General features: G+C 33.4%; 4 protein-coding genes across 7 annotated transcripts; 3 read left to right on the top strand and 1 right to left on the bottom strand.

The window, feature by feature from the left end:
- Positions 1-1496: 1496 nt before the first annotated feature.
- On the top strand, positions 1497-6604 carry LOC129870814 (protein trichome birefringence-like 16). Of its 4 annotated transcripts, XM_055945680.1 has the most exons (7): positions 1497-1734; positions 1878-1996; positions 3150-3374; positions 4030-4188; positions 4427-4576; positions 4739-4934; positions 5385-6604. In XM_055945680.1, the coding sequence occupies exons 3-7, from the start codon at positions 3230-3232 to the stop codon at positions 6211-6213; spliced, it is 1479 nt and encodes a 492-aa protein (XP_055801655.1). In that variant the 5' UTR covers positions 1497-1734; positions 1878-1996; positions 3150-3229; the 3' UTR covers positions 6214-6604. The 4 variants fall into 4 exon arrangements, with proteins under 4 accessions (XP_055801655.1, XP_055801656.1, XP_055801654.1 ...); XM_055945681.1 differs by lacking the exon at positions 1878-1996 and having other exon boundaries at positions 3156-3374; XM_055945679.1 differs by lacking the exon at positions 1878-1996.
- Positions 6605-7812: 1208 nt separating this feature from the next.
- LOC129870689 (uncharacterized) lies at positions 7813-16010 on the top strand. The gene is made up of 13 exons (XM_055945535.1): positions 7813-8446; positions 9785-9937; positions 10014-10226; positions 10308-10397; positions 10598-10714; positions 11101-11370; positions 12107-12263; positions 12656-12733; positions 13357-13457; positions 13639-13809; positions 14525-14599; positions 14753-14857; positions 15304-16010. The coding sequence occupies exons 1-13, from the start codon at positions 8051-8053 to the stop codon at positions 15640-15642; spliced, it is 2265 nt and encodes a 754-aa protein (XP_055801510.1). The 5' UTR covers positions 7813-8050; the 3' UTR covers positions 15643-16010.
- A 2642-nt stretch (positions 16011-18652) lies between these two features.
- LOC129870905 (sm-like protein LSM1B) lies at positions 18653-21133 on the top strand. The gene is made up of 5 exons (XM_055945781.1): positions 18653-18851; positions 19121-19189; positions 19319-19434; positions 20260-20322; positions 20926-21133. The coding sequence occupies exons 1-5, from the start codon at positions 18788-18790 to the stop codon at positions 21001-21003; spliced, it is 390 nt and encodes a 129-aa protein (XP_055801756.1). The 5' UTR covers positions 18653-18787; the 3' UTR covers positions 21004-21133.
- A 999-nt stretch (positions 21134-22132) lies between these two features.
- LOC129871376 (uncharacterized) lies at positions 22133-25299 on the bottom strand. The gene is made up of 3 exons (XM_055946277.1): positions 25091-25299; positions 23578-23699; positions 22133-22695 (listed from the first exon to the last, which is right to left on the bottom strand). The coding sequence occupies exons 1-3, from the start codon at positions 25230-25232 to the stop codon at positions 22369-22371; spliced, it is 591 nt and encodes a 196-aa protein (XP_055802252.1). The 5' UTR covers positions 25233-25299; the 3' UTR covers positions 22133-22368.
- Positions 25300-27960: the final 2661 nt, after the last annotated feature.

The raw sequence follows: 27960 nt of genomic DNA, 5'->3' as shown, positions 1-27960 counted from the left end.
TTAAGATGTGGATTCTAGATCTGAACATTGAATAATTAAAACTGTTTGTTTTCAATAACTGGATGTGCATACGAAATTAAACCTTTTTTACAACAAAATGAAGAAAAAACTTATTAAATAATACTAATATTATTTATGTAAAGTTATTGGGTGTTGAATCATATATAAAGTCATTGGCAACCAAATTTGTTATTTTTCTTTTAGATAATCATAACGATTCTTCATCTGTTTTGGGTAACAATATTATTTTAACCTTATTCCATGAATTTGGCTTCAAACTATTTTCGAGTCTCCCGTTTAAGGATATTTCTTGAATACAATTTTCTAAAAAAGTTTTATCTACCGACCTCTAAATTCATCCAAATCACTCTTAAATTTTCACTAAATTGTTCCATAGTTGAAATATAAAATATAATAAATATAACATATGAACAGATACAACACCAAATAACTAAACAAAGATAATTCAACAATGATAATATATCTAGTGTAATCTCAAAGATGATTTGATCATACAAAGTCTCAATAAAATTAGTGGCTTAAATCAAAATTTTAATAAAACACCTCAAGTATGTACATAGTTCAACAACAATAATATATCTAGTGTAATCTCACAAGTGAATTTGATGATGAAAGAGTATTAATAAAATTAATGGCCTAAGATCAGATTCTAATAAGAAACCTCAAATATATATACAAATCATAGCCAGTATTTTTTTCACTCAGAAACTTGATAAACATCAATACACCAAAAATATTATTGAAACAAGAGTTCTTGACAAACATCAATACATCCAATAAAAAATGTTAATATTCAATTTTTTTTGAAAGATTATGAAAACTTACCGGTTCAAGAGGAAAAAATTAGTGTTTTATTGAGAAAAGAGAGGAAAAAAGTTTCTAGCAGTGAGCAAAGTTGTGCAAAGAGCAGAGATGCGATGCGTTATTTTTTTTATCGTATTTAATAAGTCTGAATGTTGTTAAGACTCTCCTACAAATCTGATTCGTTCAGATCTTTTCAGACCCATTAAGAGGTTTTTTTAAAAAAAGAAACAAATGGTCTTAATGAGCTGAATCTAAATAGTTCAGATTCAGACCTAAAAACCAAACATATTTAATGAGCTGAATTTAACTGATTAAGATTCAGACCTCCATTAAGTGCAAACAAATGAGGCCTTAGATGTATCCCGATTTCTCACATGACATAACAATGGACTCAAACTCTTGTAGGAGCATGCGACTCATAATAAAAAGACGAGAGAAGTGTTGACAACACCCTTAAATTTGGTGAGAATTTTAGGGGTATATTTCATTTATATTGTAAAATCAGAAGTGTATTTAAGTTCAGTTAGCCAAATAAAAAAATATTTTTAATAGTGTCAATAATTTTGAGATGAAATTAACAATTCGAGTTTAAAATTTCTCAAAATAATTGTGGTAAAGGTATTTCATATTAGTCGAGCTCTATCGTAAGATATAGAAACAATTAAAAAAATACTGCATTAGTATCACTTTCACACTGCTCCCACCCCCACTCCAACCCACATCTGTCCTCTTCTTCCACACTTAATGCACCTCATTTAGCCCCTTTTTTCTCTTAGTTGTTGAAGTGATTCTTATGTTTTTCAACCCAAATTCATCATTATTACACAATTTAATCAATTTTTTCCTTCATAAATCAGTTCTCCAACATCAATCCTACGCTTTCCAGATTCAAATTCATCCAATTTTTAGGTATGCATTTCCTTTATATAAATCCTCTATTTAGATTCAATACAACATTACTCTTTTATTTTTTTCTGTGATATTTTAGTAAATATTTACTTCAGATTGTTTTTTCTACCTTCAAATTTCTTAAAGATCCAATCTTTATACAGATTTTGTGCGTTACTGAATTGGGGTAACTGATTTATCTCGAGTCGAAAGTTTAACCCCACTTCGTGGGGTAAGGTCTGCGTATACCTAACCTCACATCCCACTTGTGAGATTAAATTGGGTATGTTGTTGGATGTATTTCTGTTGTGAATTATTGTTTTTGTTTCTGATTTTTCTTGGACTTAAACATATTCCAGACATTGGGTATTTCAAGATTTTATTCCATTTTAGTGTTACATTTTGTTGTTGCTACTTGTTCTTTTCCTAATTGTTTTCAGCATGGTGCCTTCACTACTTTATTTGTTTTACTTAGATATGATTTACTTGAGCCTAGCATCTGTTGGTAACAACCTATTTACCTTCATAAGGTAGAGATAAGGCTGCGTACCCTCTCTAGACCCCACTTGTGAGATTACACTTGGTATGTTGTTATTGTTGTTGTTGCTGCTGTTGTGTTTTTAGACATTTCAAGATTATTGATATCATTTCTTCATGATGGTAAAGCTACCATCTTTGTTTTGCAGTAGTATTAATGTTACTTTAATTAGTAGGATTAGTTCACCAGGTAGAAGATAATAGTGAGCAGGATGGATCTTATTCTAAAATAAAATTTGCCCCAATCTTTGTTGAAGGTGGACACTAGGAAGAAGCAATGACATTATTGTTATCAGTCCACGGTTTTGCTGGAAATGATCTATTATTGCATGATGTTACTGAACCTTGAAGTCTTTAGAGTTGGAGTTGGACTGAGTACATAAAGATATAGATTGGGATAACGGGTGAAGGCAGGATGCTTGTTTTTCATGATATAAAGTGAAGGAACGAGAAAGGGTCTGTAAATAGGGATGAGCTTTAAGTATTGGATGATTCTTTGTTGTGCTTGGACTCAACAACAACAACATATCCAGCGTAATCTCACAATTGGGGTTTGGGGAGGGTGGTGCGTACGCAGATCTTACCCCTGGCTTGGGCTTGATTGATGAAAATTGTAAAATTTGTCTCTATTTAGTGGATCAGATAGAGAAGAAATCTTAGGGAAGATAACTCTTTTTGATAGGATAGGAGTACTATTTGATTGGCGTTTCTTAAAGATGCCTACTTCCTAGTTTATAAAGTATTGTCCATTATAATCTGTCGAAGGTGGCTTTCTACGTTCTATAAGTGTCTGGTTTTGTGGCCCATATCAAGATTTGTGCCTGTGAATCTCTAACTGCACTTTTTTACACCAGAAACAGAACTCCTAATGTTGTCTCAATTATTTTCCTTTCACTTAGTGGCAGATGCTAATCTGAAGCAAAAACAATGTCCATTGTGGTGGAATGAGTTCAAGTCCAAACATCCCTAAGCTTGAAGGATGAAGGGAGGTTTAAAGGTGTCACAGATCTCTCTCATCCTTATCGGATTTGTATGTGCTACCATTCTTCTTTTGGCATATGTGAAAAGCCTATTTCTTTCTTCTTCGGTACTACCTCAGACTCATGTCTTGCAGCTTTCACCAGGTTTGCATAAACACTCTGTCGTACCAGTGCTGTCTTTTCATTTTTGCGTTACGGGTTAGTTAATATCATCAAGTTTAAAGATTATGGTAGTATTTTGGATTGGAGCTCTTTGACGTTTGGGCCAAGAGCATTTTCACACAAAATGAAGAAGTCCCTCATTAGTGATTTAAACATTTTATATATCTTTTGAGTGTACTAGGTCTTTTTTTGTAGCAACCAGCTTTTATTGTGAGGATATCTTTGGAAGAAAGCTTGTCTAAATGGGAATGTAACTCCTTGAAGTGAGCACATCTCATTTTTTATGCGACTTTACGATACATTCTTACTTGCGGACATGGAGTCTCTAATATGTACACCTTTTATCAAATGGTTTGGCTGGATCTTTACAGCAGTGATCTTACTTTATGGTGGGCACACTACTGACCTTGTTGATCTAGCTGCATTTTGCTAAACCATAGTTTTCTGTTCTCAACTATTTATTTCCTAACTTTATATGAAAGTACTTTTTATCTCCTAAGGGAATGGTCAAGTTCGTGTATTTTCTGCAACTACTTTTTAAGTAATAAAGGTACTATTCAGAATTAGGACTCAACCCCTTGGTTGACATGTTGTAGGATCCTGTTGGATTACTTATTTATACTCTCTTCTCTGGCAGATCTTCTAGTGAAAGATGAAGAAGGCTTGGGAGAAAGAAGCGGATTGGAGCAATCAGAGGACAGTGCTAACTTTGATTCTGAAAAATATCCTACTTATGCAAACTCTTCACCAGTAATTAAGGTGACTGAAGAATTGATTACTCATGAAGAAATAGGAGGTAGGTGTTGTTTTGGGACGTCATAATTTCCTCACCTCAAAGTACCTAAACCTTGATGATATAGAGGCATCCTTTAACTCATGAAAATGGCATATTGCATTGTAATGGATTACTTTCACAGGGTCGTCTCGACGTGCTTAAGTGAATGGACTCTTTCATTTTATTCTGAGATACTACTAAAGTTAACCGACTCTACTCTCTACAACTTGATATTTAATAGTTTTTTCCGGCAGTGCAGGTATTGCTCCCAACTTTACTGAAAAAGGAGATCTAAAAGATGTTACTGACAAAAAAAGTGGTTTAATAGAGCAGCAAACTGACGTTTCCACTGCTGTGAGTTCTGGGGATGAACGTAGTGAAAATTCGACAACTACCCTGGAAAGACAAGGTGACCTATCATTTTTTATCTTTATTTATCTTATCATTGATTTGTCTTTTCATTTTCTCCGTCCACATGATAAGTGATGTTGTTTAACTGAGAATTTGTCTACCAGTTCTTGAGATATTCCTTTCTTTGGGTCTTCTATAATATGATAAGCCTTGTTTTCAGATTGCAACTTTGCTAAAGGCAGATGGGTCATAGATGATAGCCGACCTTTATATTCTGGATTTGGCTGCAAGCAATGGTTGTCATCTATGTGGGCTTGCCGCTTGACACAACGTACAGATTTTGAATACGAAAAGTTACGTTGGCGACTCAAAAATTGTGAGATGGAAGAGTTTACAGGTGTTAAATTTCTGAAAAGGTAACATTATTTTTCTTACAGTCTTTATTTCTGATCCTTGAATTCAAGTTTTAGATGTGGTCTACAAAAGAAACAAAAATTTCTTTATTAACTGGATGAAAAGCTTTTCTCTATATTTATTTTGCACAACTTAAGTAATGCCTACATTCACTTTGTCGGGTATTTTTCCAAGGCTAATAAGATAGGCGTTTGGCTGAATCAAAATATTAAAACCTATGTTAAACCTGAAATGTACAATCTGTGACAGTAGAGCTCTCTTCGTATCTTGTGGCTTGTCGTCCTCCCTTTTCTTGCACGTACAGACATGCAAATCATGAAAAACATGTTTTCACAGCTTTTGGAAGGTTAATTCTTATTGCGTAGCATTGCCATCTCTCTTCCTTGAGGTGAAGTTATTTGTAGTAGTTATTCTACATGTAAGAGATTCACTAAAATTGATGTTGCATCCAGGATGCAAAACAAAACTCTGGCGTTTATCGGGGATTCGCTTGGTAGACAGCAATTTCAGTCACTTATGTGTATGATTACTGGTGGAAAAGATAGACCTAATGTTCTTGATGTGGGGCATGAATATGGTCTTGTGCAATCTCGTGGTTCTGCACGACCTGATGGATGGGCTTTTCGATTTCCAGACACCAAAACAACTATTCTCTATTATTGGTCTGCTAGTCTCTGTGACTTGACACCCATAAATCCATCCGATCTTGCTACTGATTACGCCATGCACCTAGACCGTCCTCCAGCATTTTTGAGTCATTTTCTTCCGAGGTTGGACGTCCTTGTTCTAAACACAGGACACCATTGGAATAGAGGAAAGCTTAAGGCCAACCGGTGGGTCATGTATGTGGGCGGTGTTCCTAATACAAACAGGAAGATTGCAACTATTGGTGGTGCCAAGAATTTTACAATTCACAGTATTGTCAATTGGGTGAACTCACAGCTGCCAAAATACCCTCATGTAAAAGCATTCTATCGGTCTATATCACCCAGACATTTCTTTAATGGAGATTGGAACACTGGAGGGACCTGTGACAACACCACTCCACTTTCCGAGGGGAAGGAAGTTTTACAAGACGAATCAAGTGACTATGATGCAGCACACGCTGTAAGAGGAACAGACGTTAAGCTTTTGGATATCACTGCTTTATCCCAGCTGAGAGATGAAGGTCATATATCTCGATACAGCATCAAAGCAACACCCGGAGCCCAGGATTGTCTACATTGGTGCTTACCTGGTGTTCCAGATACATGGAATGAAATTCTTTTTGCTCAAATTTGATATACCTCAACTCGCAAACGACTGTGTTGAAACTTGAAACTTCTTCTCCATCTGCCTTCGGAGGAACGTGAGTTGCCAAATGATGCAAAATACTACATGAGTAATATCGCGAAATCTTTGAACCATGGAGATACTAGTAACTATATGACATATACATTATTCTTAAGATACATACAGAGAACTACAGCTGCTGCTCTGCCATATGCTCAAGACTAGTTTTTTTTTTGTAGGATTTGAGGGTGGAAGAGAGCTCCACCATTGATTTGTACACTATATATTCCACATGAGTTTGTACTCTTTAGAAATATGAGAAAACTATCCAAGGTTATTTATGTGTTAATCAAGTGTGATTTTTATATATTTCCATTTTCTTATAAAAGTATGTTCCATAGATGGACTTTTTTCTAAAATTTTCATGTGATTAAAGTAATAGGCATGTATGACATTATTGCATTTACTCTTCAAAAATATTGACGGGTGTGTGTCGGATACTCTAGAAATAGTGCATGTTTGGAGAATCTGATACGACTGCGTTAATATTAAATATTGACGGGTGTGTGTCGGATACTCTAGAAATAGTGCATGTTTGGAGAATCTGATACGACTGCGTTAATATTTTTGGAGAATCAAGCAACATAGATCCCGGGTTCATCCAGTGCACACCAGGGTAGCCGCAAGGGGTTTCCTTAGGGAATTTTCAAATAAAGTAAATAGGTATGTATGACATTGAAATACAAGATAAAAATAGCATTAAGCCAGTGCAAGTTTTTCGTACATTTTCCCTCGTAGAAAATCAATCATGTTGTAAATATAAAAACTAAAGGGTCGTTTGTACCTGATTTAAAATCAGGTTGATTTTACGTTAAAATTTTGTTTGGATATGCAATTTAAATTTTTAAATTGTATTTATTCTCATAAAACATGAAAATATCACTTTTTGAAAATTATTAAAACTTTTCCAACTCTTATGCAATCTTACTAATGAACAAATTATAGTTCATAAATGAGATATCAAAATATCTAAATACGCCGAATTAATAAATCACATAACTCCATGTCCATTTATAAAAAATTCTCGCATACGGACAATCTATTCACATCGATATTTAAATACTATTTGAAAAAAATACTATAAATTATAAAAGTTGACAGCTCAAAATATTTATACTCGTATGAAAAAATCGCCACGACTTAAGAACAACTAGTTTGATTAGGGAGTTAAGAGTAACAACAACAACAACAATATATCTAGAGTGAATAATGTGTATACAGATATTTTTCTGACCTAAAGAGGTAGAAAAACAATTTTTCGATAGACCTCGATTCAATAACAAGAATATTAAAGCAGTTCAAAAAAAAAAACACATAATAAAATAGTAAAATATATTATAAACCAAATATTCCAAAATAAATAAATAAAAAATACATAATACATAAATATATTATTTTTAATTAACACACACACCCTACTTCATATCAAATCGCATCAGAGGAATATATCTCGCATAATCACATGAGATTTGCCATGCATGAGGCATGCCTGTTTACTTGTTCAACTATATCTAATTGTGTCCGCTAATTATTTTGAGTCGAAATCTCAAACTAAAGTGAGAAATTGTATGGCAGCCATTGCTAGCAAAACTTGCAAGCCGTGGCAATAACGTGTTAACAAAGTTTATATGATAATAACATCACACCATAACGTCGGTTGGCGATCGGAAAAGTTTGCTCCCCAAGAAGAAGAGGAAGAAACGAAATCCAACATTTCGCAAAATCCTCTTCTTCACCATTATATACACACATTTTTTTGAATGTACATCTATTATTTGATTTCACAATGGCGGATCACGAGGAATTTGTGAAATCGGTAGAAGACGGGTTGAGGTTATCAAAACGGATATATTTTGGGAAGGATCGTGCGGTTGCGCCGCCGAAGCAGATGACGGCGATGGTGAAATCGGTGGAATCGTATTTTCCGACGTCGCCTATGATGTATGCTGTGATTGAGAATCCTGCATTTGTTGATAACCCGGATATTCCGAGTTATCAACCTCATGTGCATGGAAGGTGCGATCCTCCTGCTTTGATTCCGTTACAGATGAACGGTGTTTCGGTTGCGGCGGATTGTTATTTCGATACGGCGTTTGTTACTGTTACGGGTTCGTGGCGTTTGCATTGTGTTATGAGTAGCCGGAGCTGTGATTGTCGCATTGCTGTTCCCATGGGCGAGCAGGTAATTACAGAAATTTAAGTTTTATCTCATTTATTTTTGTGAGGTGCGGGGCGTTAATAGCTCAATTGGTTGGTTACGTGAACTTTTATCTTGTTTTGGTGAGAATTTAATTCACCTTGTAATCTGATGAATGGAATGTCAAGACTTAAAAATCCTTTTTCGTTTGAGCTAGTTATAACAGCCGGGGTTGAAGTGGGCCCTGGAAACCGGACAATTGGAGGGGCCGGATAATTTTCCTCCTTTTGAGTTAGCGAATAGTCTCTGGGGTGAATTTGGTGCAATGCGAGTTGTTTCCATCTCGTGATATCTATGGTTTGAATTTTGAGGCTTGAAACTCATTGTGTTTTGTATTATTGAATATGTAATTCTTCTAATTTCCCCATAAAATTTCGCACTTTCAATTATGTAATATATGTATTATTGAATACGCAATTCTTCTAATTTACCCATAAAATTTCACTCTTTTTCTATGATGTAATACATGTTAAGTGTTGGATCTCAATAGGTAGAGAGTAATTATAAGTGTTTTTGAGTGGGCTAGAGTCCCACCACATTGGTTGCAGGATGGACCGGTGATTTGCTTATATGGACTTGGGCAATCCTACTCTTGAGATAACTTTTGGGGTTTAGTTAGGATCATGTGTCATATCTTTATAATAATGAAGCTACTTGTTTCAGTAAATGCAAAGAGATTATCTTTTTGAATGACTTCTCTTGAGCTGATAATAAGCACTCAAGAGGGGAAGTTTTTCTTTTTTGTTTTCCACTCGATGTCCGGTATCTGCTTGGTTGTTATGGTATAACTTTTGGTAGGAAACAATATTTTTGTCTAATTACTATTTGTGAACTACAAATGTCATTCTCACAAGGAAAACATTTGTAGTTCAACCAAAGATGTTGGTGGTCATGATTTAGGATGTCAAACAGGTTTTATAGCTTTGAATGATTTTGGTTAAGTATTCACTGTATTTTGCCTCACAAGTCAATGGGTTCTTAATGTTAAAGGCAAAGTAACATATCTTGAAAGCAATGACCTATCGAGATTCTTTTCTAGTTCTAAGGCTTAATAGAACTTCTCTGGATAGCGTGCTCTTCTCTGTTCTTCCCTGCCTCTTCCCTCCCTTTTTCCCCCTTTATATGCAAAGAGAGGAGCATGAATGGTTTGGCTGGTTTGGTGCTTTAATGATAAAGGTAGTTTCCACCTTCATGTAAGATTTTGGGAAGTGTTGTATTGTTGAATCTTTCTTATTCTTTTTTAATCCTTGCCATTCTCCTGTTTCACAGAAGTGAAACATTGCTGATTGTTTGTTCTCAAGTGATGCATTATTTGGCTAACAGGGTTCAATTCTAGGTGTCGAGGTTGAGTTACCCAGGAAATCATACAGCACTAAACTAGTTGCCGAGGATGATGAAAGGGAAAATAAAAAGTTAGCCAAAATTGAAGATGGATGCTTTCTGAAGCCCCATATTTTTACCCTTACAATACCAGAGGTAACTGTCTGCTATATAATGTGCTTTCTTATTTCGTCCATGATTGTTCATTTTACTAATGGAATTACCTTTTCAGGTTGATGGGGGAACCTATATCTCAGTCACTATTAGATGGTCTCAGAAGTTATTGTATCGCGATGGCCAATTTACCTTGAGCATACCCTATAGTTTCCCGGGGTACGTGACTCCAGTTGGAAAGAAGATATCTAAGAAAGAAAAGATACAGTTTAATGTTAACTGTGGTCTGGGAACTGAGGTTTCGTATAAGGCTATCAGTCACCCTCTTAAGGTAGCATGTTATGCATTCTACTGATTTGTAATTTGTGGTTGATGAAGTAATGTGACATTGGTGTTGATATTGGTCTTTTAGGAGCTAGAAAATGAAGATGAAAAGTCGGGCTTGTTCTATGAAGCTGATGTCCTTAACTGGTCAAGTAATGATGTTGTAATTACTTACAAGGTATGCCCTCCATGAATTTGTTTCGTATTCCTGGAATAGAAAGTTTAAATTATGTGTTGACTAGGTTATATGTCACAATCTGTTGTTTATAATATACATGTATGTTGCAAATTCATTTTAGCAACATTAAAATGATATAAGAACTGTTCTATAATTTGGGTTCTGAGGAACTCTCTGCTCTGTCATCACCGTCATTTTAGATCTCGAGTCCCAACTACCAAGGCAGTGTACTTCTGCAATCTCCCCAACAACATGACACTGATCAGAGAAAGATGTTCAGCTGCTATCTTTTTCCAGGTGCCCAGGAGTGTAGAAAGGTTGGTGCCTCTTTTTTCATTGTCTTCTTTTGCATTTCTCCAGAAATTTAATTATTAGCAAAGTTGATATAGTTATTCTTCTAAAATTAGCATCTATTGAATCCAGAAAATGATTTATGGACAAAAGATGTGGTAAACTAGCTAAAATATGTTTGAACAGCAAGCTACATAAATATTTGCAGTTTAAGGTTTCTTGATCATCTTGGTTGATTTATAACTTATTGATATGTCAAGAAGACTACTTGACACATATTTACCTTCACCTTTATAAGGTGGAAGGATAAATTAAGAAAGTAAAACATTTTTTTTCTTTTGTTTGTTCAATTTTATTTTGTGTGAGTATGAGGGGGCGCTTTATATTTCATTTCCTTTGAATTTTGTGATAGGTCTTCAGAAAGGAAGTGATATTTGTTGTTGATATAAGTGGGAGCATGAAGGGAAAACCAATCGATGATACCAAACAAGCACTCTCTGTAGCATTATCAAAACTTGATTCCCAAGATTTGTTTAACATAATAGCTTTTAACAGTGAAGAGTACCTATTTTCATCATCACTGGAAGTAGCAACCAAGGAGGCTATTGGCAATGCAATTCAGTGGATTGACATGAACTTTATTGCTGGTGGCAGTACAAATATCTTGAATCCATTGAAACAGGTCATTATATTCTCATCTACTTTTCTGTTGTATGCTACCATTTATCAGTGTTAAGGAAAGAGAAATAATAGTGTTCCACCTTGTGTTTATGAAGCTGCTGAACCTGTACATCCTGAATTAGTGCATGTTTATGAATAACAGTGCTGAAGAATGCATTTATTACTTTACTTAACACTGTTCTTTGCTTTTAGATTTTACATTAACTAAGATGTGGTGTGTCGTGATAAAATATCAATGCCAGTATTATCTCAGAGACTTGCATTTATTACTTTCATATTAATTGCTGTATCTACTTCTTCAATCCTTGATCTCTCAATCAAGTGCGACGGTTAGAAAACTTGTAGCTTTAGATAATCCTAATTTGCCTTAAGAGGCAGTATTTAGTATTGGATTGAAATTGACTTGAATAGAGCTGAATGGATGTGATGGTTTTTATGGCTAACTTAAGCAGTTTGGGATTGAGGTGTAGTTGAGTGATGTTCTACAGTTAGAGAACTTGTAGCATTGAGCAATCCTGATTTGGCCTTAAAAGACAGTATTTATTGGATTGAAATGGACTTGAATAGAGCTGAATGGATTTGATGGTTTGTATGGCTAACCCAACCAGTTTGGGATTGAGGTGTAGTTAATTGGTTGATATATCCAAGTTTTATTTCAAATAAAGTAAGCATATGTTGACTTAGATATCTACTCGTTTTTGTGACTAATCTGACAGAAATGCCTTTTCCTTTATCAGGCCATAGGGATGTTGTCTAATGCTGGAGAATCCATGCCTATCATTTTTCTGGTCACAGATGGAGCTGTTGAAGATGAAAGACAGATCTGTAAATTCATGAAGAGTCATTTCACACAAAACAGAACAATGTGCCCACGGCTTTACACATTTGGCATAGGTATACATTACATGCAGCAGCATCACCCCTCATCTCCACCCTCGAAACAAAGGGAGTCGTTTGTGTAGGAGATGCATGATCTTCTCTGTTGTTGTTTTAAAACCTAGTGACATCATCTCAGAACTGTACCATATCCATGTAACAATAGTTCGGATTTGTCATTGTTCTATGTATTTACAAACTTAGGTCTTCAGGTTGTTACGCGTTGAGGCTATTACTAGCTCTTTACCATATAATTGATACTCTCCATAGCCACCTAAATCCCAATGGTTGCATGCTGTTTTGGATCTCTGTGCCTGGATTCTCTCTCTCTCTGTGCAATAAGTAAAATGTCCTTAGTACAGTAGGGTTATTCTTTTCCAACATCTGATTCTAATTTGAGATTTTTTCAGGATTATTCTGCAACCATTATTTTCTGCGCACACTAGCAATGATGAGTCGTGGTCATTATGATGCTGCTTTTGATGTTGGTGAGTTTTCTGCTTGTACAAGGTATTTCTTTTGAGAATTGTTGCCAAAATGCTTTTGTGACATGATTGAATGGTGGGATTATCATTAAACTGGTTTGATGGTTATTATCTTTTGGTTTCTGCACAACTAATTTCACCCCCTTAGTTGCCTTCTTGACCATTTCTTCATTTACCATGATTTTTTTATTAATTACATTATTTATAAGAGAAAGAATAAATTCATTTACCATGATCGTCTTACTTGAGGTTGGACAAATTTGTATCAACAATTTTTCCAAAATCAAACAATGACTTCCTATTTTAGAGATGAGGCATTTTCTTATTGCAAACACATGGACGACACTTGTTTGGTGTTTTTTAGATTTATGGCCCCTCAATGTCTGCAAGCTGAATAATAGCACATTTTTCTTTGGCTGAGCACGACGACAATGGCGTGTTATCATAAAGCACATGTAGATGTAGTTTCCAAGTGTGTCCCAAAATTATTGTTTCACGGGCCGGTGTTTTGTAGCAGCTTTTGGTCGTATTTTGCTAAAGACGCTTAGATTCAGTTACCTGCTTTTGTCCTGTAAATTCTTAGCTGTTGTGACATGTAACCATTTCTCATGTTGGTGCTTTTTCAGAATTACTTCAAGTTCGTTTGGAGAGGCTATTCTCCAGGGCTTCATCTATCATCCTTGCAAATATTGCTTTTGAGAACCTTGATGGTCTTGAAGAATTAGAGGTTTGCTTATGAATATATACTCTCTTACTGATATATCTGGCTATGATCTAATGAACATAAGTTTTAATGATTTATTATGAGCCCTCAGTGTCGTTTCAAAAGACTGCCATAGTTACATTGATGCAGTTTTACCTATCTAAATACATGTTTCCTGAGAAAGAACCGTTAAATTTTGTGATAGGTGTATCCCTCTCAAATTCCAGACCTTTCATCTGAAGGACCTGTAGTCTTATCAGGCAGATACCAAGGAGTGTTTCCTGAGATGCTTAAAGCTAAAGGAAAATTAGCAGACATGAGCAATTTCTCTGTGGAGGTGAAAGGGTTCAAGTCCAAACCCATACTTCTTGACAAGGTGAGGCAGCATAGTCAGTTATAGATGTATAATCAATAGACGATGCATGTTTTCTGGCTTTTCGAATTGCCTGTCAATCTAATCAATGTCTATATATATATATATATATATATATATATATATATATATATATATATAATATTGATGATAATGATAAATATCTTTTGATTTATCATTGTGGTATTATTCATTATATGAAAAATAGGAGTTGCTTTCCTTTAAATTCTCTAGTATTTCCATCATTGCTTCTTCATTACTGTATTCCCTTCTCTTACTTGCTTTGATATGCTATACTTGAGCTGAGAGTCTGTCGGAAACAGTCTCTCTACCTTCTCTACCTGCACAAGGTAGAAGTAAGGTCTTCGTACACAACACCCTCCCCAGATCCCACACATCCCACAAGGTTATGTTGTTGTTGTTATTGCTCTCCTTTAAACGACTCTTCCCTTCTCAATTTAAATTTCCGGAGTAGTTAAAGCTGATCAGAAAAGGGTCAGTTTTTTCAAGCCATTTCATTCTAATACTAAATAAGGAGTTCTCTATATCTGTTAGTGCATACCATAGTGAAGACAATTGCTCAGTTTGTCTGTCTATTTTCTTGATCGAACTACTGAGAACAGTTTATGGCTTTCCGCTGAACTCCATATTAGTGAACTTGGTTTAAGAGGAGCATCCTGTTTTATATCAATTTAATTCCTTGTATTTGAACATGCAGGCAAGGGTGAAGCAGCAGATTGAAATACTCACAGCTCAGGCATGGTTTACAGAAAATAAGGATCTTGAACAGAAGGTTATTACCTCCCACATTTTTATGTTTGAACATGAATGGTTTATCCTGATCCTATATATTATTTCACCCTTTATATTCTTGACGTAGTTCTCAAGTAATTTTCACACCTTAGTCCTCAGCTTCCATTACTGAGCCCTTCTACTTTCATAGCAGATTGCAAAAATGAGTATACAAGATGCAGTGCTCTCTGAGTATACGCGCATGGCATTCGTGGAGACTGAAAGAGTGAGAGTCATTAAGCCAACCACAAAGAGGAAGGTAAGGATGGAATTTGTCAAGCTTCAACTTTTATATCTTCTATCTACAATTCTGAGTAGACAATTTGGTGTAGGATTCACAAATGACTAAACTTGCTCATTTAACGCATTTTATAGTAGCTCATTCATCTACATGCTAAATGAGTAATGGCAATCTCTAGAAGTTCACTTTCGAGACACTCTGACAACTTGATAACAAGTCAAATAGCTACATACTAGTATTAACTTCAATCTGATGGTATTCTTAATATTCGTGGAATCGAAATCCAGCAGGGGAAACCACACACCAGACTAATAAGAAAACAAGTTTAGAGTTTTTTCAGTAGCATGTTGCCATTATGGCATATCGTATAGACATAAGACTCATAATAAATTTATCATATAGTAAAATGATGTACTTCATTATCACACTCGTCTTCTTTCTGTAACGGAAGCTTAATGAATCAGGTTTATTCTGATGATGAGAAGGTAGAGGAACGCTTAGTACAGAAGACAATATTACTACACTACCTTGGCTTTGGTTTTGGTAACCTCACTGCTACAATTGAGAATATTCCTCCTGGAGCCATCGAGATAGAGGACGAAGCAGCAGATATCATTGCAAAAGCAACGTCGAATTGTTGCGGAAAGTTATGTGTTCTATGCTGCTGTTGCAGTTGCTGCATTAGGACATGTTCGAAAATGAATCATCAGTGTGCAATTGCACTCACCCAGTGTCTAGGTGCCGTGGGATGTTTAGGTTGCTTCACTTGTTGTCAATACTGCTGTTGTGAAGATAATAAGTAAAAAAAAGGGTAGCCCAATGGACTAAGCTTCCGCTATGCGCGCGATCCTAGAAAAGTTCGGAGCACAAGGGTCTGTTTTGGAGATAATAAATGAGAAGAAAATTACTACTACAACTTCAACTTTTCCTCAAGATTTTGTTGTATATGTTGTGTCAACTAATGACAGATTATACAATTAGTTGATAGAGAACATATTCATGGTTTTTTTAAATCCTCTCCCCATATTTTTGTATCATTGTTTTATTACAATATTTTTCAATAGGTACATATTTTTTATTCTACTAAGAAATTGATCAAGAATGTTATCAATTTGTAAATAACTGTATTCAATTGATTTTGAATGTTTGTAATTGGGGAGAAGAAAATTCCTTAGTCAACACTGATTATCCAACTTACTGTAGCTTTTGACTAATCTAGTTTTGCTTCGGAAATTAGTTTCTATCAAAGATAATTTCATTCTTGACGTAAATAGGAGACCCTTGATTAATGATAGAGAAAACTTTACCGATGGTTACCATCCTACCAATCTTTAATGATAGAATTTTTTGTGTTCACCAAAAGTGTAAATAAGTTGTAAGATAAAATAGATTATTTGTTGTTTCAATTAGTTCCAAGTCAACCTAAAAATCAGTCTTGCTATTAAGTTGCAAGTAATGTAGATGTCATGTAAAGTAATTATTTCAAATAATCGACCAATAAAAAAATTGTGGGGACAAAGCAAGGGTCATGGTTTGGTTTGTCCGATTAAATTTAAATTCGCGTTAATTTTTTTTTTATTAAAAATAAATTATTCCCTAAAAAATAATTTTGTGTTCAATCAAGCTCGAACCTGAAATATATGGTTAAAGAAGGAAGGTTATTATTGTGATGTCCCCACTCTTTTTTTTAATCAACTAATCATTAAAGCAATGAGCTATGATTAAATTAAGAAAGCTGAGATTTTAAAAAGCATAAACAGACAAATTATCTCAAAAGCTTACGTGATTAAAGCATTAACAGATGTCAGATTAGAAGGAGAGATGGAAAGCAAATAAATCTTTCCTCAAATCAAATCATTCAAAGTATTTTTTTTATAGTAAATCACATTGCATGGCTTCAAGCCCCTTTTACTTTCGTTCTTTTTTCTCAACTATTTTTTCTTAAATAAGAGATCTATCGAAAATAACCTTTTGATCTACGAGATAGATGTAAGATTTATATGCACTCTATCATCTTCAAACTTCATTTTACGATATTACGCTAGATATGCTAGATATATAAGTTGTTGTTGTCAAATTGCATGGCTTCAAGCTACAAATTAATTAAAATTTGCATGGATTAAGGTAATTAATAATTTGATACTTTTTTTTTTGTATCATTTTCATGATTGAATACAAAAATAAGCTATTGTTGTAAGACATGTAAAGTTTCTCTTTTGTGAGAATATTCGATTTATGATACTTTGAAGAAATGTAAAAATAAAGGACTTAAGTACTCTAAATATTTTTAGACAGTAAATACATTAAATTTAAACTATAAAAATGCACTATTAAGTATAGTCTAGTGTTCGGATTATTTCACATTATTCATCTGGGTTCTAACCAAGAGTTTCACCACAAAGGAGTTTAATGTAATCTGGCATAAGCAGAGCTATCAAAATAGACTGGCCAATTCAACCGTAAAAGACTAGCGAGTTAAATGAAATAGGACGAGTTGCCCATTTTAACTAAATGACCTATAAAATAGCAGTTCAACCCAACTTTAAGTGGGTTACGGATTGGAATTGATTGATCCTTCAATCAAAAGATGAACAACATTGACCTCTTAGAAAGACTATCAAACATTGATGAACATAACACCAATACGTCAAAAATTCATATGTCCATGAGTTGCACATACTTTAGTGGAATATTTACAAAACAACAAGATAGGAAAAATATAATAGTCAACGTTCATAGGATTAATCAGAACAACATACATTACATATACATTACATGATCATTTTTCCTCCTAAACTAGACAAGAAAGGAGAAACGAAAAATTAGGCATAAACACAAAAGTAAAAAAAAGGTCAAAGATTCATAATTATAACAATTTTAATTGCTTAGTTGCCGTAGATTTAACAAAATAAAACACTACTTAAAATATATATAATAAATATTTTTAAAATTCACGACCCATGGACTGGCCTCAAGGCCGGTGGATTGAGCCTATGAGACTGGCGAGCTAAATGAAGCTGAGCTAAAAAGTTTCGTTCCTAAATTGACTTAAATTTTTTAGCCCAACCTCACCTAATTCAAGGGTTGGGTTGGGCCAATCTCACTGATTAAATCCATTTTAACAGCTCTAGCCATAAGTGTCAATAGCTAATGTCACAATTAGCTCAAATTCATAATTTATAAATCACCCAATTCGACAGTAATTTTACTGTTACTTCAAAACCTCCTCCATCAATTAAAATACACTATTAATATAAGAATTATTTACTATATATAACATATATTCATAAGTAAAATACTAGTGCTCTATCTTATATATATATATATATATTTGTAGCATCCTATAAAAATATTTAGTGCTTGGAAATGTCATGGATAGAATCATGGGAAATTGGGAATTGGAAGAAAAAGATGGCATATATATCTCTTTTTTTCTGCAAAAGCCACCGTCCAAAAAGGCTCACCAAACACTTACACCACTTATAAAAAACCAACACATCTAAAAGTGAATGACTTTTTTTCATTAAAAAAATATTATCGTGACGAATTTATCTGAATTCAATAATTTTTTTGCACGAAACATAAGTTTAAATGTAAGAATCTATTAATATTGTAGTAATAAATTGTAAATTTGAACTCACAACTTAAAAATTCAATACCATAATATAAGAATATTAAAAATTAAATCATAAAATTTAAATTTTGAATCTGTCTCTAAATATTAGGTATTATTATATGCATTGTATAGTCATTATGCATCTAACTTTATTAAATCCATTTCTATCCATCTTATAAATCTCTCTTCTTCATCATTTCAAGATGAATACATCAACAAAACTGTTATTTCATCTAAATCATGTTGTGACATAAATTAGTTTCTTTACCTTGTTTTGTAAATAAAAGAATAGCGCTAACGAGCAAGAAAACAGATGTACTAAGACACAACAAATGTCTAATTGGTCAGATTCAAATGACAAATTATTCTCATCAAGCCTTGCAAGCTATCTTGATAGTATGAATCCTAATTCTCTTTTCCTTCTATTTTTTTCTCCTTTATGTAATTAAATATTCATTATGTGTCAATTAAGAGTTTAAGTTATATATACGATTAGTAATATAAAGTTACTTTACATCATCAGTATAATTTACATACATAAGCAAAAAAAATGAATAATTAACTGATTTGATTCTAGATTTTTGATTCGTATGATCATGTATGTATATTATTATATTTTTTTTAATTTTGTGGTCTTTATACGAGTGAATCACTATTTTTTATAGGAAAAATTGTTATATTACTACGAGATGGTAGAGAACTCTTGGGAACTTTTCGTTCTTTCGATCAATATGGTAAAGTATTTCTTGATATTTATTCATAAACTATATGATTTTTATGCCTCGTCATTGCTAAAAATACATGAATTAGTAACGGACAAATTCTATGTTTCTTGACAATTTTTTTTTAATGTTTGAATATAGCAAATATAGTATTGGAAGGTACATCAGAAAGAATAATTGTGGGAAATCTTTATTGTGACATATCTTTGGGTCTCTACATTGTTCGTGGGGAAAATGTTATGCTCATCGGACAACGGGTACGTAAATTTTTGCGTTTATTTCTCATAAAATAATATATAAAATCTCAGAAAATTATTGGTCTTTAATCATGAGAAATTATTTTTAATAAGGTGAGTTATCAGTTAGAGGCGGAGCTATAGCCATTCAAGGGTGAAAAATAAATAAATTGACCAACATTTTATATTAAAATTTTGTGGTTATATATATTAATAACTTTAAACCCAAAGCTAAAATCGATAAACATGTTTTATCTTCTCATCTTTCTGAAAAAGAAAAAAAATTCTTTGCTGGTGTGATTTGTTTGTCGCATATAAAGCTAGATACATTTGTTCAATCAGTATTTCACTTTATACACAATAATTAATATACTTCTAATTATATACAATCAATGCATCAGAAAAAGAAGAAGAAAAAACTCTATTGTTTATATTTTGATAGTAACAAATATTGGGATTGTTCATGGTACAATCGCTAAGTTAAAATCATCAACTTGTGTTAATTATGTGTACATACATAATCTGTCATTCTTACTAATAGAATAATTCAATGAAGTGTTCGGATCACGATAACGTGGGCGTTATAGACTCCCAAGATGTCCACTGAATTTTATCATTTAAAGGAAAAAGTATAGGCTAATTATAACAAAGTTTACCTATAGGTCAATACGTAAATCTATGAAATTATCATTATCGAAACCTGCAAAACAGAATGACTATACTAATATGTAGGATGTTATTCTTTTTGTGACCACCCTTTACTTTATTTTATTTTTTTCTAAATAGAATACCTTTTTTTTCATAGCAAAAAAAAATTATTTTAATTTTTGTGTTTTATATATGTAGGAGTCTAACGAGGAGGAACTCCCCCCACACATGACTTGTGTGTCAGCAGCAGAAATCAAAAGGGTACGTATTTTTACATAGTTTCTAAATATATAAATTTTAAGTATTATTCTCAAAATTCAAACGATATTACATAAATTGAAACATATATAACTATGTTTCTTGTCAAATCGCTGGATCAAGTGTATCCTATATTGTTGTTGCTGCTGTATCCATTTCATTTTATGTGATCATGTTTGACTTGATGCAAAATTGATGAAAGAAAGGATTCATAATTGAAGATTTTTGAAATGTATAATTTTAAACGTGTGTCATTATACATTTTTGTGATGATAAAATAATATACAATAACATGAAAAAGTTTAAAATTTTAAATTTCCAAATGTAAAAAGTTAATACTAATTCTTTTTAGAACATTATAATAAAAGATTGCTGGTTCCTTAAGAACTAAGTTTCATAGCATTGTTTTATGGGTATATGCCTTGTGGTAATTAATTAAATGATAGTACTAATATTAGAGATGATAAAATTAACTCATAAAAATATATTCAGTCTAATTCATTTAAATTTGGGTGAATTATTAACTCATTTATTTTAATTTTTCTAAATTCAATCCAATCCGCTTATTTAACATCTCCAACTAATATTATTGGCATATATATGTAGGCTCAAAAGGCAGACAAGGATGCAGAAGAACTTAAGGGTGCCACTAGAAAGAGAATGGAGTTTCTTGACTTTGACTAATATTTTTTATTATTATTATTAATGGTTGCTATTAAGGAGTAATCTGCCTCAATATTAAAATTTAAATCAGTAATTAACTCTTTTTTTAAGAAAATAAATTCAAACGATTTGATGATATAATTGTTTGTAATAAATTTTAAAGTGATGAAAAATAAATTATAATCACAAATAAAATATGAAGAAATATAATTTTATTGATAAAGTCATAGAATAATGTAGGTACAAATCTGTTTGTTCCCTTGATTTTTTTCTCCTAAAAGATTTTCCGTGATTCGAAGGCCGTTAGTGGCGTATTTCTCGAACTAGGATGATTTGGACTTGATCTCCATGAAAAGATTTGTGGATTTTCTTGAAGTATTTGCAAGAAGAATCTGAAATATTTTGATCTCTTTACGAATAACCCAAGATTTTATGGGATATTTGAGATTTTGATCTTTATGAATACTCGAGATATGGGATATTCGAAATGCCTTTTCAAGAAATATTATAGGCATGAACTAGGGTTTAGGGTGAACCGGTGAAGTAACCTCCAAGAATCCTAACTGAAATCGAACACATCTTGTAGAATCCCAACGCTATCCTTTAGTATCTTTCTAACTTTCCATATAAAACGTAACTAATATAATGTCTCTTCATTGAATTTTACTCTACTTATGTGTCATAATTGAAGTGTTTATAGTCTTCAAGAATAATTAATACTAAAAATAAAATGAGAAAAAGATAATTATTTTTGTCTTGAACTTCTAAAATGACAAGTATTTTGAGACAAATATTTTTAATAAAGACGATAAATATTTTAAGATGAGGAAGTAAAAGTTTGTGGATGATTATGGCAAATAAGCTGTACATTATGATGGGCAAATGAATTATGCTGAAAGAGATACAACACCAGCAGTTCCACAAAGTCTATCCATTATGATGGGCAAATGAATTATGCTGAAAGAGATACAACACCAGCAGTTCCACAAAGTGGCATCTGGAGAGGGTCGAGTGTACGCAGATAGCCAGATCTTTACCCTTACCTCAGAGGTAGAGAAACTGTTTTTATAAACCCTCCAGCTCAAGAAAAAACAGTCTAAAAAAAGAATAAACGAAAGTGAAAGCAAAACAAAACATTCTGAACCATACATGAAATAACTTAACTGATTGCCTTTTATTGCCACTCTGAACAAATTACACACAACACAAGTACTAAGATGAAACAAGAAACAAGTAAGTATTTCAGTCAAATATTTATAGATATTTTACTAAGTTCGTGAAAAAGCTACTAGGTTCTGTGAACCCGTAGATTATGCTCTAGATCAACCACCGAGTACATATTCCTCGGAAGGAAGTGGTGAAAGAACAACAACACAATAAGCATGTTCACAGCTCAGGGAAGGCGAGCAAAGAGAGGAGGGATTCGTGGGCAGGAAAACGCGAAACAAGATCAGAACGTTTTGCCAATTCAAAATCTTCAAACTGAAATGCTGGAGCACAGGTACATCCAACTAGAGAGAAATGCTTCTCACCATCTCTTGTAGGTGCTTTCGTTACTTGCATATCGGAAGATATGTTGTAATCCCTCGTGGGAAATGCACCAAACCATACATTCGGAGGTACTGTATACTGCACGAGTTGATCATCTACAATGGGATCAGGTCCGATGCAAGTTAACTTCACCTTGCCATCAATCTCGTTTAGTTCCATCACCTGAAATTAAAGCACAGAAAGTGTTTTTCATTGTCATTTCTAGAAAAAAACCATTGGTGAGTAAGTAATGCATAACTCTTAAGCGGGGAATAACAAATGTTCTGTTATCGTAAAGAACGATTATGAAGATCCAAAATAAGAAACTTTTCCAAGAAGAAGAACATCTCGTTTACTTCCAAAGTTCAAGACTAGATATGATAACTGATATGTGGAGGCGGATCCAACATTTAAACTGGACAGGTTCAACCTATAACACTAAACTCATTGTACTTTTGAAATTGCGGGTTAATATTTATGGCTTTTCACATACTCCCTCAGTTTCAATTTGTTTGTCGTCTATTTAAAAAAGAATGCCTCTTCCCTATTTTGGTAATGAATTTTAATGACCCTTATGGTACCTACAAGTTTTATTAACACTTGTGATTGAGTCATTCCAGCAAAATCCTTTCCGGTTCGCATAATACAAAACAAACACTCAAATTTTGCCCCGGCTAATAATTAAGCACTCCAACTTTGAAACTACACATCTAGACACTTCAACTTGGTCTCAACTTAAACTAAACACTCCAAACTCATCCCTACTGTGTCTTATGGAACACCCCCATCGCTGACGTAACACATAATTATTGGAGGTGTCTAGATCATCATTTTTGTAAGTTGGAGTGTTCAACTGACGCAATGGAGATGAGTTGAGATGTGTACATGTGCATTCGCAAAGTTGGAGTGCTCACTTGTCAACTGAGATCAAGTTTGAGTGTCCAAATATACAGAACACCGCAGAAAGACAGCTCAGACAATGCAGAGATAATCCTGATCTGGTGCATAAAGATCTATGTAGACTACAGGAAAGATGATCATCCACTATAGTGAATTAGTACTCACTGTGAGTGGCTCTCCCATATAAAAATGCCATGTTTCTGCACACGGTATCCGATGAAGATGAGATGCGCTTCCAGAAGGTAGCAAGAAGTAGATGCACGTACTGATAGGTCGATCAACCTTATCTGCAATGGTGAAGTCTGAAAGATCAGGGAAAAACCAACTAATTCGATAATGAAAGTTTCAACCTGTACTCTCTCTTCTGAGGCAAATGCTCAGGGGTGGAGCCACGCAAGGCCAAGGCAGTCAGAACTTACTAAACAGAAAACAGAATTCCATCAGCTTGAGGAGACATTTTACGTGCTCAAAGACGAAGGGCTCCTCCAACCATGAGTCAAATTACACATGGTTAGGTGTCCTCTCGCATATCATAATGAAGATGTAGAATGGTATCAACGATATAATACATATTTTCTTATTACACCATCTAATTATGCTACTTCATAATATGTTATTAGCATGATTGTTTATGTTCACCCCTAAGTTGAGTCTTATTTTCTAAGACAATCATGCTGATTATATTTTACAACGTAGCAGAATTAGAAAGTATAACATAAGAAATACTATGATACCGTTAATATCATCTATAACTTCATCACGAGGTCGTTTTAAGACCTATTTATATGGGTTTGAGAGGGAACCTAACATGAGGCACAATAACCCCGGGCAGAGCTAAGAGGCACAAAAACACTGTATATATAGTAAATATTGAATTTCTCGACCTCTTCGTGTATTTATTTTTTTATCGTGTATTTATTTTTTTATACTATGAATCCTCTTAGTAAAAATCTTGGTTCGCCCTTGAAAGGTATAAGATCTAGGCAACAGACTACCTTCACGACGAAGATGTGCTGGACAAACTTGACAAAATTCAAGAAATTCACATCTGAATAGTGCTTACAGAACTCACTAGGAAACATAAATAGTAAAAATGTCTTCTTTTTCACTGGAAATTAGAAGGGCCATTTGGAAATGCGATATGAAATAATATTTGAAATCAGATTGATTTGAAGTTCTAGTTTTCCACTAGTCAACAATAATAATAACTAGTCTCTACACTAAACATGAGTCTTAATAATGGATCTCTTTTTTATAAAATATAAACTTATGAGTAAATTTTATATTTTTTTAAAAAAATTGAAATCACCCTTTGGAACCCCAAATAATTTTTTTTTTAAGAATTTGAGATTTGGAATCAACATTTGCTTAAATCATACGTCCAAATGCTGATTTGATTTTTTTTTTTTTGGATTTCCCCTCCAGTGTCTGGGCTCCGCATTTGGAGCCATTCTGGTGACACGACTCGAACTCAAGAACTCTGATTAAAACAGTTCCGCCGCTACACTACAAATGATTTGAAATTATTATTGCACATTTACATAAATACTGCTAGAGACATAGAAAAAAAAAGTGATCCAAGATCCAAAAATAGTATGAGCAGTCAAGAAAGATCAGAGTCAAGAAATTGAAGATCCATAAATCAAAAAGTAAAAAACTTTATACATAAAGAACTTACATGTAGATGGAAGATGAGATCTGGAGAGAATAACTGAGTTATCTCTGAATGTTTCTGAGTAAAATCCACCTTCTGGATGTGGCTTCAAGTTAAGCTTAGCAACAATTTTAGAAGCTGTAGGCTCTGTAGAATATGATGCCATTTTTTTTTTGTCTCTGTTCTTTTTTTTTTTGGGTTTGGCTCCTCTTGCAAGTTGTTGGAAATTATATATAAAGTTCACTTCAACTTTTCTAGGTGAGATTTGATATTTCCTTAATATTTAATTTCATTTAGTCAATATCATCAAAGTCCAAGAAAGAGATATATACTATGATTACATCATTCTTCCCGGTTAGCGGTAACTCAATAGCTTTTTTTTGTTTAGATGATATTGTATATATTAAAATAGAGAAAATAGACAAATGTCCCTCTGACTTATATTCGATTTTTCAATTATACACTTTAATTTTATGAGAGTTCTATCACTCTCCTGAACTATTTAAAACTGAAATTATTACACTCTCAAAAAGCCATAATCACATTTATGTTAATCCGTGAGATACACGCATTTAACACATGGAAATTCAATTTTTATATTAAAAATTTATTCTTTTTCCTTTTTGGTTTAATATTTTAAAAACTCCATTAAATATTAGTTCAAACGCTTGAAAACTCCATTGAAGTTTGGTTGTTATTTGAAACTTGTTGATTCTTATGTTGGTTGTTATTTATTGTTTGACTGAGTTCATCTAAGATTTTTGGATCTGAAGAGTATCGGATCTCCATGAAAATCAACAAGCTTCCATATGAAATTTTTGGATCTATATTCTTGAATTGAGAGCAGTTGAGTTCGTTAATGGCTTGAAGAGTTCTGCATAGCTGAAAATTGAAACTCAAGGTTGAAAATGCGAAGCATCAGCTTGAAACCCACCATTAAAGTTAATTTAAAAGTTTGAGTTCAAATTTTGGCTTGACACAAACGAGCTTCATTTTGAGTGGGTAATATATCAAAAGAATTGAAATGTTCAGAGAAACTTATATCTAACATTTAGGGCAATTTGGAGAAGATTTAGGGTGATTTTGCATCAAATTTCCGAGGAAATGTACGAAGAAGGTGATGGCTGCATTTTCATAGTTGCACGAAAATGACCAATTATTAAAATTAGTTGAGGAATATTATGTGGAGCTAAAATCAAGTTTATTCATAAAACTGACTGCCCGAAATTTGAAGAAACATATGTGAAATGCCATTAACGGATCTGAAAGCTTTAACTTGAGAGAAATCAGATTACAATATTGAAAAGTCACTACAAGAATTTTGTGGGTATGTTGGGTATTGAATAACAACAACAACAACAACCTAGTGAAATCTCATAACGTGGAGTCTGGGGAGGGTAAATTGTACGCAGACTTTATTCCTACTAAGGTAGGACGGCTGTTTCCGAGAGACCCTTGACTCAATAGAAGCATAAAAAGAAGTCAGATAAGGATAAGAAATTCAAAATGATATGGGAAATCAAATAATGATAGCGACACAAATAAAATAGGGTAATCAAAGTACAAAAAGTAACAGATAATAACATAAATTCGAGCACAAGAAAATTATAGTGCGCTAATGCGCCTACTAATACGGAAGAATAACGAGACTATGTACTAGCCTTCTACCCTAATATGAGTTCTCCACCCCCCCTATGTTGGGTATTGAATATAAAATAAAAAAATTCCTTAGTATTTAAAGTTCATTGAAGAAAATCAATTGGGTGCCATTGTATTAAGCTTATTCAAGATTAAATTTGCTTTGATTTGAAGAATTTTGGGTTTGTAGCTCTTGTGGAGAATAAGGATGGAATTGTTATTTATGATTTGTAGTATATCGATTGATGTAGTGATAACACTGATCTCAAAATAATGAGTGATAGGCGAAATTGTATACTCTACTAAGTGAAGAAGAAAACAAATTAGAAGTGAAATAGAATTAAACAAATAAGAAAAATAAAGATATATAAAAATAAAATTTAATATCTTTGGTCTTCACTCTCTCAAAGAGAGTGAAATACGCTCACTTTGCCACACAAGCACTTAGGGAGGTAATAATTTCAGTTTTAAACAGTTCAGGGGTGATAGGACTCCCGTAAAATTAAAGTGTGTAATTGAGAATCCGAATATAGGTTAAGGGGGCATTTGACTATTTTTTCTATTAAAATATTAATTAAATATTTGTAAATTGTTGATTGTTAATCGAGTTGCAATTCTATATATAATTTGAGATCGCTATAGGAACTCATAAACTTCAAATACTGAATCTGGCTCAATGTTTAATTAGTGAACTACAAGTAATTCAAATCATTAAATTTTGAGGATTATTTGTAGGTTTATGATCATCATTTTCTGTTGATATGCTTCACTTTAGTTTTTGACTATTTTGGTCATACTCTTAAAAAAACGCCACGAAATAGTGTTAGATCCTCATTGTGCATTTTTGGAGGATCAGATACTCCAAAGCAGTGCATTTTGGAACTTTTGGTGGATCTGACACAGGTGCAACTACATTTTTCGAGAATCTAAGCAACATAGGTTTTTAGAACTATCCAAGCTAGAGATCATCTTGTTTACTAACTCATCTAATGCTCTCCTTATTGGAGCGCGTTAATTAGATTGTGTGACAACGTGACAAGCATAAAGGAGGAGAAGCCGGAAGGTTGTATTCAAAATCTATGTCTAAATTGATCATTGCATTGAGGATCCATGTTCCTCTTTAACTCACAAAAAAAGGAAAACAATACTATACAATAAAACAGAACATGTACAATTAGAAATCAACATAAAGTTTTTGGTTATTTAGAAGTCTCATTTTGGTACTTTATATAAAGTAAACTCTGTTTTGTTTGGCA

Source organism: Solanum dulcamara, chromosome 10, assembly GCF_947179165.1.
Source record: "Solanum dulcamara chromosome 10, daSolDulc1.2, whole genome shotgun sequence".
Taxonomy (NCBI): Eukaryota; Viridiplantae; Streptophyta; class Magnoliopsida; order Solanales; family Solanaceae; genus Solanum; species Solanum dulcamara.
Note: the sequence above shows the minus strand (reverse complement) of the source record. Positions and strands in the feature narration are given on the sequence as shown.

Excerpts from the sequence above, each read along its gene's own strand:
- LOC129870814 (XM_055945681.1), top strand. The coding sequence starts at position 3,230 with ATGAAGGGAGGTTTAAAGGTGTCACAGATCTCTCTCATCCTTATCGGA. Across the intron at positions 4,189-4,426 it reads TACTCATGAAGAAATAGGAG|GTATTGCTCCCAACTTTACT; the intron begins GTAGGTGTTGTT and ends CCGGCAGTGCAG. Across the intron at positions 4,577-4,738 it reads AACTACCCTGGAAAGACAAG|ATTGCAACTTTGCTAAAGGC; the intron begins GTGACCTATCAT and ends CCTTGTTTTCAG.
- LOC129870689 (XM_055945535.1), top strand. The coding sequence starts at position 8,051 with ATGGCGGATCACGAGGAATTTGTGAAATCGGTAGAAGACGGGTTGAGG. Across the intron at positions 10,227-10,307 it reads CTATCAGTCACCCTCTTAAG|GAGCTAGAAAATGAAGATGA; the intron begins GTAGCATGTTAT and ends TTGGTCTTTTAG. Across the intron at positions 14,858-15,303 it reads AGCCAACCACAAAGAGGAAG|GTTTATTCTGATGATGAGAA; the intron begins GTAAGGATGGAA and ends TTAATGAATCAG.
- LOC129870905 (XM_055945781.1), top strand. The coding sequence starts at position 18,788 with ATGTCTAATTGGTCAGATTCAAATGACAAATTATTCTCATCAAGCCTT. Across the intron at positions 19,435-20,259 it reads TTATGCTCATCGGACAACGG|GAGTCTAACGAGGAGGAACT; the intron begins GTACGTAAATTT and ends TTATATATGTAG. Across the intron at positions 20,323-20,925 it reads CAGCAGCAGAAATCAAAAGG|GCTCAAAAGGCAGACAAGGA; the intron begins GTACGTATTTTT and ends ATATATATGTAG.
- LOC129871376 (XM_055946277.1), bottom strand. The coding sequence starts at position 25,232 with ATGGCATCATATTCTACAGAGCCTACAGCTTCTAAAATTGTTGCTAAG. Across the intron at positions 23,700-25,090 it reads ATCTCATCTTCCATCTACAT|ATAAGGTTGATCGACCTATC; the intron begins GTAAGTTCTTTA and ends TCACCATTGCAG. Across the intron at positions 22,696-23,577 it reads ATATGGGAGAGCCACTCACA|GTGATGGAACTAAACGAGAT; the intron begins GTGAGTACTAAT and ends CTTTAATTTCAG.